We start from the raw sequence: 21,209 nt of genomic DNA on the forward strand, positions 1-21,209 counted from the left end.
TATGGTTCAGAAACCTGGACTTTAACAAAAAGCAATGAAAGCATGTTAGGATGTTTCGAAAGAAAAATACTAAGGCGCATCTATGGAGCGGTAAATGAAAATGGTGTCTGGAGAAGACGATACAACTTCGAACTCTATAGGATATACCAGGAACCAGATATCGTAAAACACATAAAGATAGGACGTCTGAGGTGGGTAGGCCATGTAATGCGGATGGAGCAAACCGACCCAGCTAGAAAAACGCTCCTTGATAGACCTATTGGTCAAAGAAGAAGAGGAAGACCCAGAACAAGATTCCTAGATAACGTCGATGAAGACATGAGAAATATGGAAATACGTGCTTGGCGGAGGAAGGCGATGGATAGGGACGACTGGAGAAAAATTCTTGGGGAGGCTAGGACCCACACAGGGTTGTAAAGCCAAAATGATGATGAATCAGTATTATATTATATTATGGAATCTGTTTTTAATTTAATTTACATAAAACATGAACGAATTAATATTTGTTTCTTTCGACATTAGTTGCACTTAGTTATTAGACAAAAATTTTGTAATTGCCATTTGGTAGATTAGCGGATAAATTTGGCAATAGTGTCAAAACCTTCAAAATACTAGTTGCCAGATTGGAAGATAATAACAAAGTAAAAATATATATTAAAATCATTACAGCAGAATTTAACTTGTTTTTCACCTCCTAACTTTATTATTTATAGTGATTTATATATTATTTTACTCGTTATTTTACCATTTTATGTTTTCCATGTTTAATTAAATTAATTAATATTATATCGCATGCCGTTTTGCGATTTATTAAAACGACATGGCAACACTGCCAAATACAAAAATTTCTTTCATTTGTAGCTAACTTAACCGGAACGTTCTCTATACTTTTACCCATTTTTCTTACATTTAAAACTTAAACTACATCCTTTTAAATATTAGCATTTTTGCAAAATTGTACAAATATTTCGAAAATTGTCAACTTTATGCATATAAAACCTTGTACCTGAAAAATATTCAAAAATTCTTTAATTAATATAATATAGGATTCATTTCGTTGTTCCATCTGACTTTGTATAATGGAAAATATTTTTAAATTATAGATTACTTTTATTTACATCATTAATAATTTTTTATATACTCCGTAAATTAGCCGTAATAAAAGAAAGTCACCCTGTATATTAGTTTAATATGTATTTTAAATACAAATAACAATAAAAATAAAATACGCCGTTACAATGACATGACAATATTAGTTCTTAAGTCTGATTGTCCTCTAGCGTCACTTGAGTAACACGCACAAATGTGTAAATATACAGTTGATTTTAATTATAGCTTCTTTTTAAAAAAATAATTTTTTACCCTTTTGAAATTCTCCACCCGTCTCTAGAATAACATTTAAAATACATTTTAAGAAATTAAATACATTAGAGTAAATAGCAAACTCATTTGGGTTTTTTAAATGTCAAGACTAAGGATTTCACTTTACGAAGGATGTTGGTATGACCATCACTACTAGTCCAGATTATCGTTCATATACATTTTTCTTCTCTTAATTATTAAACTTATGTTTTTAATTATTGATATTTATTTTCAAAGTATTTTCTTTTAGGATATATTGAATCCAGTTGCGTCGACGATCCATGATAGCAGAATGTCATCGAAAAATATATCCACAGATGAATCAAAAAAATTACTTACTTCAAGTGGATCAGTTATGGAGTGCATTTCTATAGTTACCACCACAGAACACCACGTTAGTACGGATCTGAGTGAACACAGGACATCACCATTAAAAGATTTACCTCCATTCAGAATATTTGGTGGAAGATGTACTGACCATTCAGTTGTTTATAAAAAATTGATAAGGTAGTTAATTTTAATTTTTAACAGTTTTACTATGCAAATTGTTTTTAAGAGATATACCTAAAAGTCTTACAATCAAATAGAAGCAAGCTTGTAAAAATTGTTTTTACAAGTAACAAAAATATATCATTCCTCTTATTCGTCTAACCTTTCACAGTGTGCTTTTTTATCTGGAACTGAAAATAGAATTTGTAGTTGAGGAATGATGATTTTGGACCGTTTAAGTTATTAAAAATGATTATAGTACTGGAACTGTTTAAAGCCAACGTAAATCCAGATGAAAGGTTTCACGGTTACCGGAAAGATTAGTAACTCAAAATAGATGCTCTTTTATAGATAATTTAACCTTCGCAACCAAAAAAGCTAAAAGAAACATGAGTGGTAAATAAATTAGAGAAAAACAAAACACATAAAAATATTGAAACCTAGTTTTTTTTCTTTCATTTTTTAACCCTTTTCAACTGGAATTCCTTATCAGATTTTTGCAAGCCTTTCAATCTCTTGCTATAGATTTTAATTCTGAATCTAGTGTCAATTTTTTGTTTACTATTTTGAATGACATGGATCTGGATGGAAGGAACATTCGGATAATAACCGGTTTGTACTGGAACATTAGAATTAACTCCGAAGAAGTTCGTATTATTAAAGGAGTTCGGCAGGGACCTGTGCTCTCTCCGCTTTTGTTTAATTTATATTCAGAAAAGATTTTCGGAGAAGTTGTGGAAGGCAAAACAGAAGGTATAATTGTCAACGGAGTAATCATCAACAACTTAATATGCTGATGACACAGTTTTGCTAGCAACCGTTATCAGCGGTAACAGACTATAGTAAATAGGGTTTGAAAGTGAGTATAAAGAAAACCACACGGCTAGTCATCAGCAAAAACAAAAATAGATCTAACAATCTAACAGACATCAGGATAGATGGAGAAATGGTCGATAGAGTACATTCATACAAATATGGACTGTTGGGTGAACAAAAAGTGGGACTTATCTCAGCAAATAAAACGCAGAGTGGAGTAAGCCAGAGCATCATTTAAGAAGATGCAAAATATACTAACCAACAGAGCATTAAGAATTCACTGAATAATGCGATTATTACTTCATCATTCTGCTACATGGAAACGTGAAACAAAATGTAAAATAATTGAGGCTTTCGAGATGTGGGAGTATCGCCGAATGTTGAGGATATCGTGAATGAATAGAGTGACGAGTGTCATTGAGAAGCAGTTTTCCTAAAAATCCTAAATGTGACTTACTACGTGTAATTATTCAGGAAAAATAGACGGGAAACGTGTACCTGGACGACCAAGAACATCCTGACTCAAGAAACTCACCAGTGGTATGCAGTAAGCCCCACAACACAATTTAGGTCCGCTTTCTTACAAACTAAAGATCATGCGACTGGTTGCCAATGTTCTTGGAGGATAAAGCACTTAAGGAAGACAAAGAAACTTTTGAATTGATCTGTTGTTCCCTCTAGTTTCATTATGGTTTTATACCCGTACAATTCGTTTAATATATTTCGTAGGATATATACCTCTCTTCAGTCGTGGTCCCTGGTCATCGTGATATCCTGTATGGTCTGCCTCCATAGATTTCTGTCTATGGTTATTTCTATTATATAATGCATAGATCTTTTGTAACTTCCTGTAATTTGATCAATCCATCTCTATGAAGATCTTTCGCATGGTCTTCGGCTTTCTACCTTCCCTTGAATGATGTTCTTTCCATTTTATCCATGCCTGACGTCATGACTTCTGTAATATATTTTAATTGTTATAGTTCGATTTTACCGGAGCGTCTCTTACACATCTTTAGTTCGTTTAGAATAGAATTATTTGTTCTACGGTCAGTCCGTGGAATGCGCAACATTCTTCTCCAGCAAACATTGCACTGGTATATATCTTTCTCCTTTCTGATTGCCTTAGTGTCCAAGATTCCCATCCATATGTCGGTACTGAAAATATTAATGAGTTGACCAATATCATTTTTAGGGTTTTTGAAATATTGAAGTCTTTCCATATTTTGGTCATCTTTCCCATAGAGATCTTTATGTTTTATCTCCTCCTGGAGTGTCCCTGTGTTTGTAATCGATGATCCCAGATAGAAATATTGATGTTTATAATCTATTCTTTATATATACGTAATATATATATTGGATATAAGGGATTTTTGTATTTGCTATATTTAATTCTAGACTCAACCTTCTACTTTCATTTTTAACAGTCATATGAGATCAATAGGTAGGTCTTCTGAGAGCTGTATAGTAGGGAAAGCGCAGATTGTTTATTTTTCCGAACTTAAAGAATTTTGCAGCATCATTTCAAATTTGAAAAATTGAAAAAATAACATTTTAAACAAACTTGAAGCAATACAAAGACGATTGTCGGAATTTTGAGGTTATAATGTATAGTTATAAGTTATTTGACAGATTTCTACCGTTTAACTTAAAGTTGGTCATATTATGAAACTGAAATTTACACTTGAAAGTGGACTTTTAATTTATCTAGTGTTCACTTTAAACTTATTATGAAATTGGGTGTTATTAAACAGATGATTTTATATTGTTATTAATTGGATTGCCTCTATGACCTTTAAATTTTGACGTTCGAGAATCGTTACGAATCGAATTTTAGTATCGATCTTTTATTTTTATATTTATTTTACTTTGTTTTATTGACAGATATACGTTTAATTTTTTACTTTTCATTTAATGTCTGTATTTTGTTCGTTTTTTTTATGCAGTTTTTAATTTAAACCTGCAGAAACGAATTGATTGAGAGTAGTGAATCAATGTGAAGAACCGCAATTTTGTGACGCTACCCGTAACGATGCCATCTTGTGGCGTTAGGTCCATGGCGCTCGCCTCAACATTTTACTATAGAGAACAAAATAATACAATGCCAGTATAGAAGCTTCGATTCAACAACTTATATTCTTGTAACGAGAAAGTGAAGCGAACTTTAAATATAAAATAAAATACAGGGTCTTTTGTTTAACAAAATATATTTTTGATGCGGTGGAGTGTTATGGAAAACTATATATCTGTAACTAATTTTTGTGTAAATAAGTTTTTGTTGGTATTTCTTATAATAACAGATACAACGAATTGTAAACAATTAAATGCTAATTAAGAAATAGCTAATAATCTTCTCTAAGGTTCTCGATATTAAAAAGGTTTTGTCTTTAGGTCTCAAGAGTCACCTGTGGAGCAATATTTATCCGAAAGCCATCAAACAACTAATCAAAATCTTAAAATATCTTTCGAAGAATCGAATAATGAAGCCGAAGATTCAATGGCGATCGAGGACACGGATACAACAACGTCGGAGTCGACGGAACAATTTGAATCGAAGAAAGTTATTATAGATCAGTATCGAATATCATGCAGGGAAAAGGCAGTAGGTAAACCAAAAAGTAATAAAGGATTAAGTTCTAAAAATAATCGAAGCACCAAAACAAAGATAAAACAAAATGAGGTAAGTTTTTTATGCTGTACCAGACAAGTTCGTATTTCAATTTTATCTTGTGCTTAAATTCTCAAACACGCTCGCACAGGTTGGCATGCTCACTCACGTTGTTTAATTTTTCGTTTGAGCTAATTTGGCCGAAATAGTTATATTTACTGCACAATAATATTATTACTGCACAATAATATTATTACTGCACTTCTTTATTATAAGAAAAGTTATTCTTAGTCTTTTCGTGATTAACCTATCCCCATTGTTCCGAAAACACATGCATTTGTGTAAAATTATTTTAAGTAGAATTATATAGAACGTCAATGAAAAGACTGGTATGTAAAAAATATTTAAATCATATTTTTTTTTAGATCACAAAAAACCACAAACCAGATGTCACTTCCAGACATGGAATTAAATCCATTGAGTTTGAGGAAATGGCTTTACATGCCAAGGAAATGATCTCTGGAAACTATGTTACTGATGAACACAATTCAAATGTTGTTTTGTCACCTACACTCACCGTTCTACCTAAAGTATCAACGTATAAAATAAACGTTTCTAAAAGCTTGAATAAAGCAGATAATTCAACATCTGAAAAAGAGTTTTCCATAGCTCCAGATGTGTCAGAAATCCAAGCTCAGAAAAAAATATCTAAATTTGATCAGAAGAAATTTAAAACATTTGAACATCAAGAAACATGTCCCACTGTCAAAGAAGATGAAAGAGATCCAACAAAAGTCAGAGTTTCAACTTGTATTGAAACAGCAAAAAATCCGAAAGAAAACGAATTAAAAACAAAAGTTGCTTCGCCTCTAAAAGGAATAAAAATAAAAAAATCGAAAAAAACGGTGCGTAAAAAACATCTCCGACGTTCTGATATTTTAGGGCGAGAAAGTAAATTTGACCACGACAACGAAAGTCAACCTTTAGCAGGTGTTTCTGCATTATCACAACCAAATTCAAGAGAAAAGTTTATAAAAATATCAGTATTTGGTGGAATACACGAAAATAATTCTCAAAAGAGTTCCGTCGAGCCCGAGGAAATTATTTTAGGTAACAAGGAAATCCTATCTAAAGAACTCAATTCAAATAATTATCTGCCATCTACAAGCATCTTTTTACCCAAAGTATCAACATTTAAAATAAACGATTCTCAAAAGAGTGGCGTCGAGTCCGAAGAAAGTGTTTTAGGTACCAAGGAAATCGTATCTGAAGAACTCAATTCAAATTATTATCTACCATCTACAAGCATCGTTTCACCTAAAGTATCAACATGCAAAATAAACGTTTCTGAAAGCAAGTGTGAAGCAAATAATTCAATATCGGGAGAAAAGTCTATCTCAGTTATAGATGTAAAAGAACAAACAGAACAGCAAAAAACATTTCACCCTATTGATGAAACTGAAAGTAAAACCACAAAAAATGCAAAAGAACATCAATTAATACCTTCTGTTCTTGAAGGAATAGAAGTAATAAAAAAATCTGACAAACCAGTGCCAACAAAACCTCTTCTGTGTACTGATGTATTAGAACGAGAAAAGAAATTCGAAAACCACAAAGAGATTCAACCTGCTGTAGAGGATTCTGCCTTAAAAGAATTAAAAGAAAAGAAAAGAAAAGAATTAAAAAATATAAAAGAAAAACCGATGAAAATCTCATTGTATAGTAAAAAACCTAAAAATGCTTCTCGAAAGAGCATTGAGTTTGAGGAAAAGATTTTAGCTAACAAGCAAAGCATATCTGAAAAAACAGCCACTGAAGAACTCAATTTAAATTATTTTGTGCAGCCTACGCTCACCGCTTCACCTAATGTATCAATGTGCGAAATAAACGTTTCTGAAGACTTGGGTAATGAGTATAATTCAACATATGTAGATAAATCTTTAGCAATACGAGATGTAAGGGAAACGCAAACTTCCGAAAATGTTTCAAAGTTCCATCAGAAGGAATTAAAAATATTGGACCAGCAAAAAACATTTCCCACAATTGATGAAGATGAAAGAGATAGGAAAAACGTTTTGTCATCCAAACTTTCTACTTGTATTAAAACTACAAAAAAAATTAAAGGAAAAGAATTAAAAACAAAAGTTGCTTCGGCTCTAAAAGGAATAAAAATAAAAAAATCGAAAGAACCAGTGCATACAAAACATCTCCGGCGTTCTGATATTTTAGGGCCAGAAACTAAGTTTGATGACGAAAACGAAATTCAACCTTTTGAAGCTGTTTCTGTTTTAACACAAGAAAATGCAAAAGAAAAGTCTGTAAAAATATCAGTATTTCATGGAATACGTGAATATGATTCCCAAAAGAATCCCGTCGAGTCCGAGGAAATTGTTTTAGATACCAAGGAAATCGTATCTGAAGAACTCAATTCAAATAATTCTCTACCATCTACAAGCATCTTTTTACCTAAAGTATCAACATTTAAAATAAACGGTTCTCAAAAGAGTCACGTCGAGTTCGAAGAAAGTGTTTTAGGTACCAAGGAAATCCTATCTGAAGAACTCAATTCAAATTATTGTCTACCATCTACAAGCATCGTTTCACCTAAAGTATCAACATGCAAAATAAATGATTCTGAAAACAAAAGTGAAGCGAATAATTCAATATCTGAAAAAATCTCAATTATAGATGTGAAAGAACAAACATTAGAACAGCAAAAAACATTTCCCACTAGTAATGAAACTGAAATTAAAACCACAAAAAATGCGAAAGAACACCAATTTATACCTTCTGTTCAAGAAGAAATAGAAGTAATAAAAAAATCTAACACACCAGTGCAAACAAAATCTCTTCTGTGCACTGAAAAATTAGGACGAGAAAGGAAATTCAAAAACCAAAAAGGGATTCAACCTGCTGCAGATGTTTCTGCCTTAAAAGAACAAAATATAAAAGAAAAACCGCTCAAAATCTCATTATATGGCGGAAAACATGAAAATGCTTCTCGGAAGAGTTCCAACGAGTGTGAGGAGAGGATTTTAGTTAACAAGCAAATCATGTCTGAAAACACAGTTACTGAAGAACTCAATTCAAAGTATTTTTTGCCACATACACTCACCGCTTCACCTAATATACCAACGTGCGAAATAAACGTTTCTGAAAACTTGGGTAAAACGCAGATTTCCACATGTGCAGAAAAATCTTTAGCAGTAACAGATGTGAGGGAAACGCAAGCTTCCGAAAATGTATCAAAGTTCTATCAGAAGGAATTAAAAATATTGGACCAGCAAAAAACATTTCCCATTATTGATGAAGATGAAAGAGATCGGAAAAACGTTTTGTCATCCAAACTTTCAACTTGTATTAAAACTACAAAAAAAATTAAAGGAAAAGAATTAAAAACAAAAGTTGCTCCGGCTATAAAAGCAATAAAAATAAAATCTAAAAAACCAGTGCATACAAAACATCTCCGGCGTTCAGATATTTTAGGGCCAGAAAATAAGTTTGATGATGAAAACGAAATTCAACCTTTTGAAGCTGTTTCTGCTTTAACACAAGAAAATGCAACAGAAAAGTCTGTAAAAATATCAGTATTTGATGGAATACATGAATATGATTCCCAAAAGAGTCCCGTCGAGTCCGAGGAAATTGTTTTAGGTACCAAGGAAATCGTATCTGAAGAACTCAATTCAAATTATTGTCTTCCATCTACAAGCATCGTTTCACCTAAAGTATCAACATGCAAAATAAATGTTTCTGAAAACAAGAGTGAAGCGAATAATTCAATATCTAAAAAAAACTCAATTATAGATGTAAAAGAACAAACATTAGAACAGCAAAAAACATTTCCCACTAGTGATGAAACTGAAATTAAAACCACAAAAAATGCGAAAGAACACCAATTTATACCTTCTGTTCTAGAAGAAATAGAAGTAATAAAAAAATCTAACACACCAGTGCAAACAAAATCTCTTCTGTGCACTGAAAAATTAGGACGAGAAAGAAAATTCGAAAACCAAAAAGAGATTCAATCTGCTGCAGATGTTTCTGCCTTAGAAGAACAAAATATAAAAGAAAAACCGGTCGTCAAAATCTCATTATATGGTGGAAAACATGAAAGTGCTTCTCGAAAGAGTTCTATTGAGTGTGAGGAGAGGATTTTAGTTAACAAGCAAATCATGCCTGAAAACACAGTTACTGAAGAACTCAATTCAAAGTATTTTTCACCACATACACTCACCGCTTCACCTAACGTATCAACGTGCGAAATAAACGTTTCTGAAAACTTGGGTAAAACGCAGATTTCAACATGTGTAGAAAAATCTTTAGCAGTAACAGATGTGAGGGAAACGCAAAATTCCAAAAATGTTTCAAAGTTCCATCAGAAGGAATTAAAAATATTGGACCAGCAAAAAACATTTCCCACTATTGATGAAAATGAAGGAGATCGGAAAAAAGTTTTGTCATCCAAACTTTCAACTTGTATTAAAACGACAAAAAAAGTGAAGCGAAAAGAGTCAAAACAACGAGAAAAGAAAAAACACACAACTGTAGAAGAAATAGTTAAACCAAGAGGATCATCGCAAACAAAACGTCTTCGACGTACTGGCATTTTGAAACAAAAGCATAAATTGGACAACGAAGAATATATACAACCTATACAAACTGTGTCTCTCCTAAAAGAACAAAATACGAGAGAAACGCCTGTCAAAGTATCAATATTTAATGCAACTGAAGAAAACATTTCCGAATCTAACAAAGAAAACAAAAAACCAGCACTAGAAGCATTTGCTGTTTCTCCGATAAAAATGGAATCAACGGGTTTTGAAAGTGAACAGCAAAAGAAAAATAAATATAATGATTTAAATGTAAGAAATTTACAAGAGAAATCATTTAAACCATTAGGTGATGTAGCTATAATGCTATATGATGAGTGGAACCAGGAAGTTTCTACTCATATTTCAACAGAAGCGAGTGTAGCGAAACATACAAGACATGAAACATCAATTCAAAATGATTTAGAACGCGAAAAAGAAGTAGGAAACCAAAATGAAAAACAAAAATTAATTGATACTACTTCCGACTTCCTAGAAACAACACAAAAAAACTTAAAAGGAACAGAAACTACGATACCAAGTGATGATGAAGGCATACATGATTTCACAGAAGGCAAAACTTTTAAATATCCATCATCTTCTGATCCATCGGTAAAAGAACAAATATCTGACACAGAAATTGAAACCCGTAAAGTAACTACTGTTCCAGTAAGATCTGAAACCACAACAACAAATGATGATAAAGTGGTTGAAGAGTCTACTACTGTAGAAACTTCTGAATTTAATGATACCAATTTAAATTTAAAAAGCACCGAACAACTATTAACGTTTGCTCAACTAATAGTAAGACTAGAGAGATTTGACTGTGATGTGCAAAAGAAAAAAACAATTTCAAAAGCAATTGAAGAGGTCACAGAAAACCGTAAGCAAGAACAGGCACAAAGTATGTCTAATGATGTGAATCTTAAAAATGTAGAAGATAAATCGATGAAATTATTAGATGCCGGTGCTAATGATAAATGGAACCAAAAATTATCCACTTCTAAAGTGGACAAAGAAAATACAATGAATTATACCATAGCAGAAGCTGTCGAAGCAGTGCGAGATAATTTAGAGCACCAAAAAGAATTGAAAAATGAAAAAGAAAAACTAAAAATAACACAGAAAAAGTCCAAAGAAACTCAAATAATTATGATACCGCATCATGATGAAGTCATACAGGATTTCATATTGAACAAAACTATGAATCAATTATCATTTTCTGATCCAAAGATAAAAGAAAAATTATGTGACAAAGAAAAATCACCTGCAAAATTACACATTGTTCAATCGGAAGCAAAAATCTCGGAAAAAATAAACGGAGAACAAATGCATGATGATAAAATGACTCATGATGATAAAATAATGCAGGAGTCTACAGTACGTACTTCTGAAGTTAGTGATATCGATTTAGATTTAAAAAATATCGAACAAGGACCGTCTTTTGATCAACTAGTAGAGTTGTTAGATAGTTATGGCTATGATATACAAAAGAAAAAAACAGTTTCAAAACCGATTGAAGATGCTTTAAAAAAACGTAAAGAATCACTGTTATCTAGAACAATTGGTCTAGAAAAATATGGACTAGCAGAAGACGAAAGTGGTACACAAACATCTACAGTAGATATTAATATTTCATCCCAAGTAATACACACGAACAAAGATGTGCAAGAAAAAATAATAGGTGATGATTTAGGACAGTATAAAAAAAGTGAAAGTCCCATAAGTAAAGCAATACATATAACGAGAACATCGAATTCTGAAAATGAATGCGAAGTACATTCTGAGCTAGATGTGGGATCAAATCGATCAAGAATAATAATGAAAATCAACAAAATGATAGATCACAACGAAATCAATTTAGTAGAACCAAGTTTACAAAATGAAAATGGCGATATGTGTATCAGGTAAGACATGTGTTTAGATTTGGAATATATCCGTTATAGTTCAGAATTTCTTTATTTTAATTATACATTATTTCCTTTAAAGTCCATTGCACGTCATGAATGACATTTCTTCTTTGTCACGTTACAACCAAGTGTTTAGAAATTCCGTATCAATAGTTTTAGAATTATTTCGACTTATGTATATTTTATTCTCAATTAAATAAAATGTATAGAAAAAATTTAACACCCAAAAAATAATCATTTATATTAAATATCATTTAAAAAATAATAATAACTCAAGCCATTAAGTCAGGTAAAAGAGAAGCTTTCAAATCCTTTCTTGCTAAGCTCGATTTCCGAAAAGACGGCGTCAAAGCGCACAGGTTCGTTACTACCCTAAACAATGATGGAAACAAGCAACAGCAAATGCCAATGAGAGGCATGGCTAGAGAACTCACTACACATGCCGATGTAGCAAACGAACTCTGTAAGCACTACACTCAAGTGAGTAATATTAAAATAAATAAGAGGGAGAGAGCAAGACTATTGCGTTATCCCTCTCTCCGGCGGATGAGCCAAAGTATAAACGACATCTGTTCAGAAGATTTCTCGATGTTGGAGCTGGAAGCGGCTCTCTCTGACACAAAAACGAAAAAGGCAGCAGGGATTGACGAGTTGTACCCGGAAATGCTTAAATATCTGGGAGCCGCAGCCAAAGGCACCATTCTGAATTTGATTAACCTAACATGGAATTCAAGAGTCCCAAGTCAGTGGAGGAAGAGCGAGGTCATACCCACCTTAAAGAAAGGAAAAGACCCGAGTCTGACTGATAGCTACCGGCCAATATCCCTCACAAGCTCCTTGTGCAAAGTAGCCGAAAAAATGGTTCTGGGCAGACTAAACCGAGCCTTAACCCATCTTGAACTGATTGACGACGCTCAAGCTGGCTTCAGGAAACACAGGAACACCATGGACCATGTGGTCGATTTTGCCCAAAAAGTCAAGGATGCTTTCCACCGTAAGATGTCAACAGTAGCAGTGCTAGTAGAACTCAAAGCTGCATACGACACAGTATGGAGAGGTTTGCTGTTACACAAGATAGCGAAGTCCGGAGTTGACGGCAAACTATTCAATTGGATAAAATCCTTTCTCGGGGAAAGGTATAAGAGAGTCAAATTTCACAACCACTGTTCCAAATTCAGACTGCAAAGACAAGGGCTTCCACAAGGAGCTGTCATCAGCTGTCAATTGTTCAACTTAATGATAAACGATGTGCTCGAAATGATTAGAAAGACACCTGGTGTGGAAGCTCTCCTGTATGCTGATGACCTCCTAATATGGGCATCAAGTAGCAGTCTGAGAGCGCTCGAGGGAGTAATGAACCAGGCTCTGAAAAATCTAGAAAAATGGGCGGATAAAAACTGCCTAACAGTCAGTACAACCAAAACCTTATATCAAGTACTTAGCCTTTCAACAAAACAGACTGCTGTCAAGCTGACGTATAAAGGAGTTGATCTGGAAAGACAGGACGTAACAAAATACTTGGTGGTGCACATAGATAAGAAAATGACGTGGAAACCTCAAATCGACGACATTGCAGAGAAAGCCACAAAGAGATGTCGACTGCTCAAACGTCTCACAGCAACAAAGTGGGGCGCCACGCAAGATGTCCTGGTAGCAACATACAAAACCTATGTCCGGCCGATATTAGAATATGGGAGTGAAGCTACAATGACTGCGAGTACAAACACCACCTCCAAGCTTGAAGTCGCCCAGAACACTGCCCTTCGCGTCATCACCGGTGCTCCAAAATCAACACCGATTACATTAATGGAAGCCCAGACCGGTATTGAACCAATACAATGCCGCAGAGAGCAACACGTGTTAACCTTCTGGGAAAGGCAAAGACGAATATAGACAAGCAGCCTCACGTCTTAAAACACAAACCACTCCGCTTACAGTAGCAAACCAAATCATGGAAAAATACCACATTGTCCTGTCGGAAGCCGCCCCCTTCCCAGCGCAAACCACACTGGCCCGCTGTCTACCAAACACAGAATTACTTCTTGAAAACCATAACGACCCGAAGCACTTATCGTCAGACATTGCCCTAAGGAAAGCCGCCCTAGAGACGATACACACCAAGTACCCAGCACATGAGTGGCTCCACATCTACTGCGATGGATCCTCGATGTCGGACTCGGGAAGAACAGGAGCAGGATATGTCTCAACGTTCTTTAAAGGCTCTATAGCTGTGGGTGCCCCTCTCACCAACTACGACGGCGGAATTGCTGCTATACATGAAGCTGCAAAAAATCTTGAGAATTTCCAACACCCCTAAAAAGTTGCCTTCTTCATCGACTGCGAAGCCGCAATCCTCGCCCTGTCGACAAATCGATACACCGACTGTGCCAAAACAATATCTTGCCGCGTCCAACTATCGAACTTGATGGAAAAAAGGTGGCTTATTACTCTACAATGGATCCCTAATCATGTCGGTGTTGAAGGAAATGAAGCGGCGGATGAACTTGCAAAAGAAGGCACTACTCTTCCACAGCCCCCTAGCTTCCAATCGTACACATCAGCAAAGTCCACCATTAGAAGAGGAATCAAAGCGAAGATAAAAGAGCAGCAAATACAAGCCGGTGCTGAAAAATCTTGGGCCCACCTAATAGAGTCACCAATCCCTCGCAACTTACCGAGACCCATTAGTGTAGCCGTGTTCAGAACAACTACGGGGCATGACTACCTGGCTTCCCATCTACATCGCATCGGCGTCCGCGAAAATGACAACTGTCCACTATGTGATCAGCCCCAGATGGATGCTGCTCACCTTCCAGAGTGCCCAGCCCTGAAAACAGACCCACCCGAGGAGGATGAAGATCGCCTACGAGAAACGGCTCGTCTATACTGGTCAGCGCGCCACCAAATGGCTAACATGCCAAGGGTGGGCGTTAAGTAATTTAAAAAATAATACGTCAATTGTGTGCAAATGACAGTTAGGAACTGCTACTATAACCAACCCAAAAAATACTGTAATTAAGCAATTATTTATTGTACTTCTATCTATATTAGATTTTTTGAGCGTACAAGCTCGTCTGATAGGGATCTATGGAATGAGAAAGCCGCAAGCCGAGCCGCAATCCTCCATATCTTGCCTTACTGCTTAGGGGGCGTTCAAGTATTGCGTAACGAAATTTTTCAAGATTTTTGACCCCTTCCCCCATGTAACGCAACGTAATGATTTTCTGTACCCCCTCCCCCTACCTAAAAGTTACGTAACGACCAAGTGACCATTTTTACGTAAAAGTAACAATTATGTTGCAAAAAATACCGGAAAATTGGTAAAATAACTTTGTTATTGTTTTAATCGCATTTTGCGGTAATAATAAATAAAACGAGATATTTCTAGCTCGGAATAATAAACTTTTACTGCTAATCTTACAATTTTTTACGTTTTTCTTACTTGACGCAATCGTTCCACAAATTTTCGAATTTATCCCTTTGTTTTATTCACATGCATTCTTCTATTTTAACTTGTTTTAATAATAAACTCTTAAAATACAATAACATATTTATTTGTTGATTTGGCAATACAGTTAGAAACGGAAACGTAATTGAAATAAAACATTTTATTCAAAATAAAATCGTATTCTTAACAAAAATTAAAAATATAATCACGAGGTCTGCATCTTCTTTTTTCGGTGCCACATTTAGGACCACCTAACTTTTATTATTAATATATTAATTTAAATTAAATATATTTATTTATTTTTATTTATTTATTAATATACTGGACAAAAAATATTAAAAAAAATATATGAAGGTTACAGGTCCAAAAGGGTACAAGTCGCAATTTTTCATAAATCGATCTAGTGGTACCATCTTGTAGCAATTTTAACATAGTGGTCAGCGGCTTGTTACACGTCCTAAAAGGCCTAGTTCCCGTGCAATTCTAATTATAATTTACGCATACACAGCCAATAGGGAGCAAGTCCTCATCAGACAGGTCCTAAAAGGATAAAGTCCTTATAAACAGCTGATAGACGTTGATCTAATACGCGCAGCTTAAAGTTAGGTTCGTCGGTTAAGCTAGTGTTTTCATTGTTTTCCAAGTGATTTAAAGTAAATAACAATGAATATAGAAAAAAATAGTAGTTTAAATAATACTGAAGTAGTGCCTAGACAGAATGAATCAAAGAGAGGAGAAAGCACCACAAAATGAGAGATGTCATGAAAAAAATTAGACTGCAGAGTCACGAGGTAGGTGCAACCTGTAATTGTCGTAAACAATGTTTTCAAAATGTGCCTGAAGAAACAAGAATAACTTTACTCAAGAACTTGAACACAATGACTTCTATTAATGAGCAGAACTCATATTTATGTGGATTGATTACAGTACTCCCTATTCGCCGAAGAAGGTCTAGGAAAGATGAAGACGAAGCAAATTTGAGAAGTGCTGCATATTCTTACAGGGTACGTTTTAGCATTGAAAATAGCTTAAAAGAAATAAATATTTGTAGACAAGCTTTTATGTCTATTCATGGAATAAAGAAAAACAATTAGAGATATTACAAAATTCACTAAAAATGACTGGAGTCGCCCCTAAAGATAAAAAGGGAGAAAATAAAAACCATCCTAGAGAATTGGAATCCCACGTTCTTGCAGCAATATACGAACATATAAAGGCAGGAAAAGCCACTACAGTGTGAATGATAGTAAAAAATTATACTTACCTGAAGAGTTAAACATAAAAAAGATGTTCAAAATATTTTGCGAGTTGAACCCTTCTATGAAAATATCTTACGAGTCGGTAAGATAGTTTCGAAACAAATTCATTTTTCTTTATCTTATGAGTCTTACCGAACAGTCTTTAATACAAAATTTAACATAGCCTTTGTATATCCCAGAACCGGTACGTGTAGTTCCTGTGATGAGTTTCTGAGAAAATAAAATCTCTTCAGTCTGATGTTTTAAACAGTTCCAATCTTGGTCAAAATAAACGCTTGCAAAGAAAATACGCCAGCTTACGATTCAAAATATTGTACACAAAAGACAGCTTGAGGTATTTTTCAGTAGAAAAGGGGCTGCGAAGAAAAAAAGTCGAACCTCTGTGACTCACGGAGCTATTTGTCTCGATTTTGGAAAAAATCTCAGTATCCCAAATATAACAACAAACGATGTTTACTATAAGAGCCAGTTGAACGTTTATGCCTTTAATATCCACATTCTATCTACAGAAAAAAGTAAGTCTATCGATATACAAGTAAGATAGCTTGAAATATTCTGCGACTCGTGTGAGGGGTAAAATAAAAATTTCACCATGTTTCGTTTTTTGCATTATATTGTACACAATATACGTAGAATTGATTATGTTACAGTTACTTTCCCCATTTGTGGGCATTCCAAAATGGAACCGGACAAAAATATGGGCTTAATAAACTCCAAACAACAAGCTGGGATTCCTCCTGGGAATCTCGGCTAAAAAATTTAAATGCCTACAATATTTGAAACGATTCTTTGGTGACGAAGCAAAACAATTTTTTGATAACCTGCCCAAGAATTAGAATTATTCCGTATTAATGGAATAATTTGTCTACTTGTTATTTTAACTTGTTTTTTTTGTACTTTAGGCCAATAATGTTTGGTGGTTTGACCAATTAAAGCTTATGTTCTATTTTGCATAATATCAATATAAGTTTAATTTCTTGTGTGTGTCTCATTACCCAAGCAACTGATCTAATTAACAGGGTTCATGATTACCATCAATAATTTATCAATAACTGGTTTTACAATTTAAACTTCCTTTTGTACGAAGTAAACATTTGGTGACTTAGCTCTTTATGGACCTGTACCCTTCATATGTTAACATACAGTGTTAAAATCAATCTCTGTAATTAAATTGAATTAAAATAAACAAAAAAGTACCTATAACTTGTCTAGCTCTTTTTATCCGATTTTTTAATGAAGCCAAGAAGACACCAAATATTTCTAAACTGTTCCTATTTATAATTTTCAGTTTTCGCTCAATGGGCAAATGAAAACCATAATTTGTAGAAAGTGGTAAATTGGCGAATTAATGACGGTTTTCAGCTGATCGAAATAGTTGTTCGGCACTGCGTATTCTTATAAAATCGCGAATGTTCTTGAGCCATTGATGACATCTTCCTTCTATTTAACACAGTTTCGTTGGTCTGCGTCGCTGTTCAGGGTATTCGGGTCATTCTTATAAATGATCACTATATAATCACATCTTAAACGCCTTTAGACGATTGGTCGTATTAGCCTTTAAAGCCAAGGCCTCGGTGCTATGTAACAACACTGACCAATTGTAGCATTTGATCATTCTTTGGCGTAATTTTAGGTTTAAGCTGTGGTCACGGAATGATTTCATTTTTCGAAACGTTGTGCGAGCTGCTTCAATTGTGCACTTGATTTCTTTACTTGGGTCTAGTTGGTCTCTCATATAGCTTCCAAATATTTAAAATGATAGCTCTCTCAATGGTTTGTAGAGAAGCATTGTCATGGAGTTGTAGAATTAAATCATAAATTTTGTCTTAGAAAAATTTATTTTTGGACCCATTTCTCATCCTTTCATTTTTACACGATGCGTAAACTTTTGAATACCCTACAGACTAACGCCTAAGATAACTGTCGTTAGCGTCTCTAATATTATTAATCAGTTCACCACTAATTTTCACTCCCAAAATCTTTATCCTGCAAAGTCAGTTCGAAAATTATATCCGAATATATATTAAATATCAGTAGGGATAGAATGCATCCCTATCTGATGCCTTTTTGAATGTAACATTAGTTAATCTCGCATCCACTCACAGCTCGCAGCGTTCTTTCAGGCTTTACCGTATCGAAAGCCTTTTCGCAATCGATGAAAGCCACATAAATATCTTTACGTAAGTCGCGGCATTTTTGGAGAAGCACATTTAAGCCAAAAAGTCCTCACGGGTACCCAGCGTATTCCTAAATCTAAATTGGGTTTCATCTAGGTCTCTTTCGCAATGAATAATGCGAAGAAAAAAAATTTCAATGTGTGGCTCATGAGACTAATTTACCTGGATTTCTATAAAAAAAGACTTCCGCCATTCCCCAGGTATTTCACCAGTAGTATATACATAGTATATACATAGTTCATCTGGGATATTATCTAGTTTAGTTACTTTCTTGGTTTTGACTGATTTTATTGCATGAAGAAATTCAGATTTTAAAATTTTAGGACCTTCTTGATTTACATTGCTCTGTATGTAATAATACCTTTTCCTGCATTATCTACTGAAGTATTAGTGTTTTTCTTATTATACAGGCCAGCAACTTCACCAACTTTCTTGTGCTGCAAATTGAACATGCCATGCTTATTTTCTAATTCTTCCATTTCTGAATATCTATTCGCCATTCACTTTTCTTTAGCCGCTCGTGTTTTTTGTTTTATTTCTTTATTTTTTTCTGTATTCGTCTGCTTTGTCCTTGTATTGCCTTTCTTCCGTAAGGTCTAGTATTTCATCCGTTCTCCATTGAATCTATTAGTTAGACTATGTTCTATTATCTGGGTCATTATGTTCACGAAATAATTTCCACGTTTTCTCAACATTTTCGGTTGTTCTTATTTCTTTCATGTAATTGTTTTCTATTTTAATTTTGTTGAAGTCTGAAATAGTAAAATTTTTGTATTGATGTTTTTTCTCTATTCGTTTTAAGCCTTACTCTTGTATCGGCGACTAATCGATCCGTTATGATCGGATCGAATATCTGCTCTGGGGTATGTCGTAACCCTACTGAGGGAGTTCCTAAATATTTTGTTGATAATAATGGAATTGTAGGTACTACTCCTGTATCCATGGATTTGTCAGTTACTCCGATTCTTTCAATACTGACATCCGGAGAGCAGACGAAGAGGATTCCGGAATTATTAAACAATCATCAACTTAGTTTTCGTCGAGCCACGTCATCCTCAGACGCAGTGGCGCACCCAGAATTTGTCTTAGGGGGGGTTGAAATTTTTTTATGCTACCTCCATTTTGAGGCCCTAAAATTTGGGTTTTAGTTTAATTTAACGTACTAAATATAGCAGTGACAAAGATTCAGGTATCTATTATCCTGCCTACCAACTAAAACCACCCTCTCTTACTTGTGCGCAGTTGACTGTCGCACGTACCGTACCCCGAAAGTAGGGTGGGCACTGTAAGGCTGACAACATTTTTAGAACACTCCCTTCTCTTATCTAGATCTTATCTATTGTTCTGAAGCTATTTTCTTGTGGCATTTTAAAGTAATTACTATTTTATTGGGAATAAGCCTTATAAGCCACAATTGAAGGTTAAAATAAGGTTATTGACGTTTGACATTAATCCAACTTGTAAATACAATACATTTTGAGGACGGCTATCGCCGTATTCCCGTTCTCCTCCGGGAATCCTCCCGGCCCGAGGCATGCTTCTCCTCCAAAACTCTCGATTCCATCGCTCTTCTAATTCCTTCATTTCATGAGCGTCGAGGTCTACCTCTTTTTTTTCTTCCAGGGGGCTTCCATTTGTGAAGTTTTTGGGGCCACCGTTCGTCAGGCATTCTCAATAGATGTCCAAACCATTTTGAACCTCTTCTTTCTATTCTGTCAATGACCGTTTCTGTAGCATTCATATTATCTCTTATAGATTCGTTGGTCTTGCCACAATTGAAGGTTAAAATAAGGTTATTGACGTTTGACATTAATCCAACTTGTAAATACAATACATTTTGAGGACGGCTATCGCCGTATTCCCGTTCTCCTCCGGGAATCCTCCCGGTCCGAGGCATGCTTCTCCTCCAAAACTCTCGATTCCATCGCTCTTCTAATTCCTTCATTTCATGAGCGTCGAGGTCTACCTCTTTTTTTTCTTCCAGGGGGCTTCCATTTGGGAAGTTTTTGGGGCCAACGTTCGTCAGGCATTCTCAATAGATGTCCAAACCATTTTGAACCTCTTCTTTCTATTCTGTCAATGACCGTTTCTGTAGCATTCATATTATTTCTTATAGATTCGTTGGTCTTGCCACAATTGAAGGTTAAAATAAGGTTATTGACGTTTGACATTAATCCAACTTGTAAATACAATACATTTTGAGGACGGCTATCGCCGTATTCCCGTTCTCCTCCGGGAATCCTCCCGGTCCGAGGCATGCTTCTCCTCCAAAACTCTCGATTCCATCGCTCTTCTAATTCCTTCATTTCATGAGCGTCGAGGTCTACCTCTTTTTTTTCTTCCAGGGGGCTTCCATTTGGGAAGTTTTTGGGGCCAACGTTCGTCAGGCATTCTCAATAGATGTCCAAACCATTTTGAACCTCTTCTTTCTATTCTGTCAATGACCGTTTCTGTAGCATTCATATTATTTCTTATAGATTCGTTGGTCTTGCCACAATTGAAGGTTAAAATAAGGTTATTGACGTTTGACATTAATCCAACTTGTAAA

At 34.8% G+C, this 21,209-nt stretch overlaps 1 protein-coding gene across 2 annotated transcripts in view; it reads left to right on the top strand.

The window, feature by feature from the left end:
* LOC140434609 (uncharacterized) overlaps positions 1 to 21,209 on the top strand; it is an 82,619-nt gene that overhangs the window by 35,986 nt on the left and 25,424 nt on the right. For both annotated transcript variants that reach the window (XM_072522995.1, XM_072522996.1), the window contains exons 8-10: positions 1,613 to 1,869; positions 5,059 to 5,347; positions 5,701 to 11,774. In XM_072522995.1, coding sequence (XP_072379096.1) covers positions 1,613 to 1,869; positions 5,059 to 5,347; positions 5,701 to 11,774 — 6,620 coding nt within the window. The remainder of the gene's footprint in view (positions 1 to 1,612; positions 1,870 to 5,058; positions 5,348 to 5,700; positions 11,775 to 21,209) is intronic.

The sequence above is a fragment of the Diabrotica undecimpunctata genome, chromosome 2, assembly GCF_040954645.1.
Source record: "Diabrotica undecimpunctata isolate CICGRU chromosome 2, icDiaUnde3, whole genome shotgun sequence".
Classification (NCBI taxonomy): domain Eukaryota; kingdom Metazoa; phylum Arthropoda; class Insecta; order Coleoptera; family Chrysomelidae; genus Diabrotica; species Diabrotica undecimpunctata.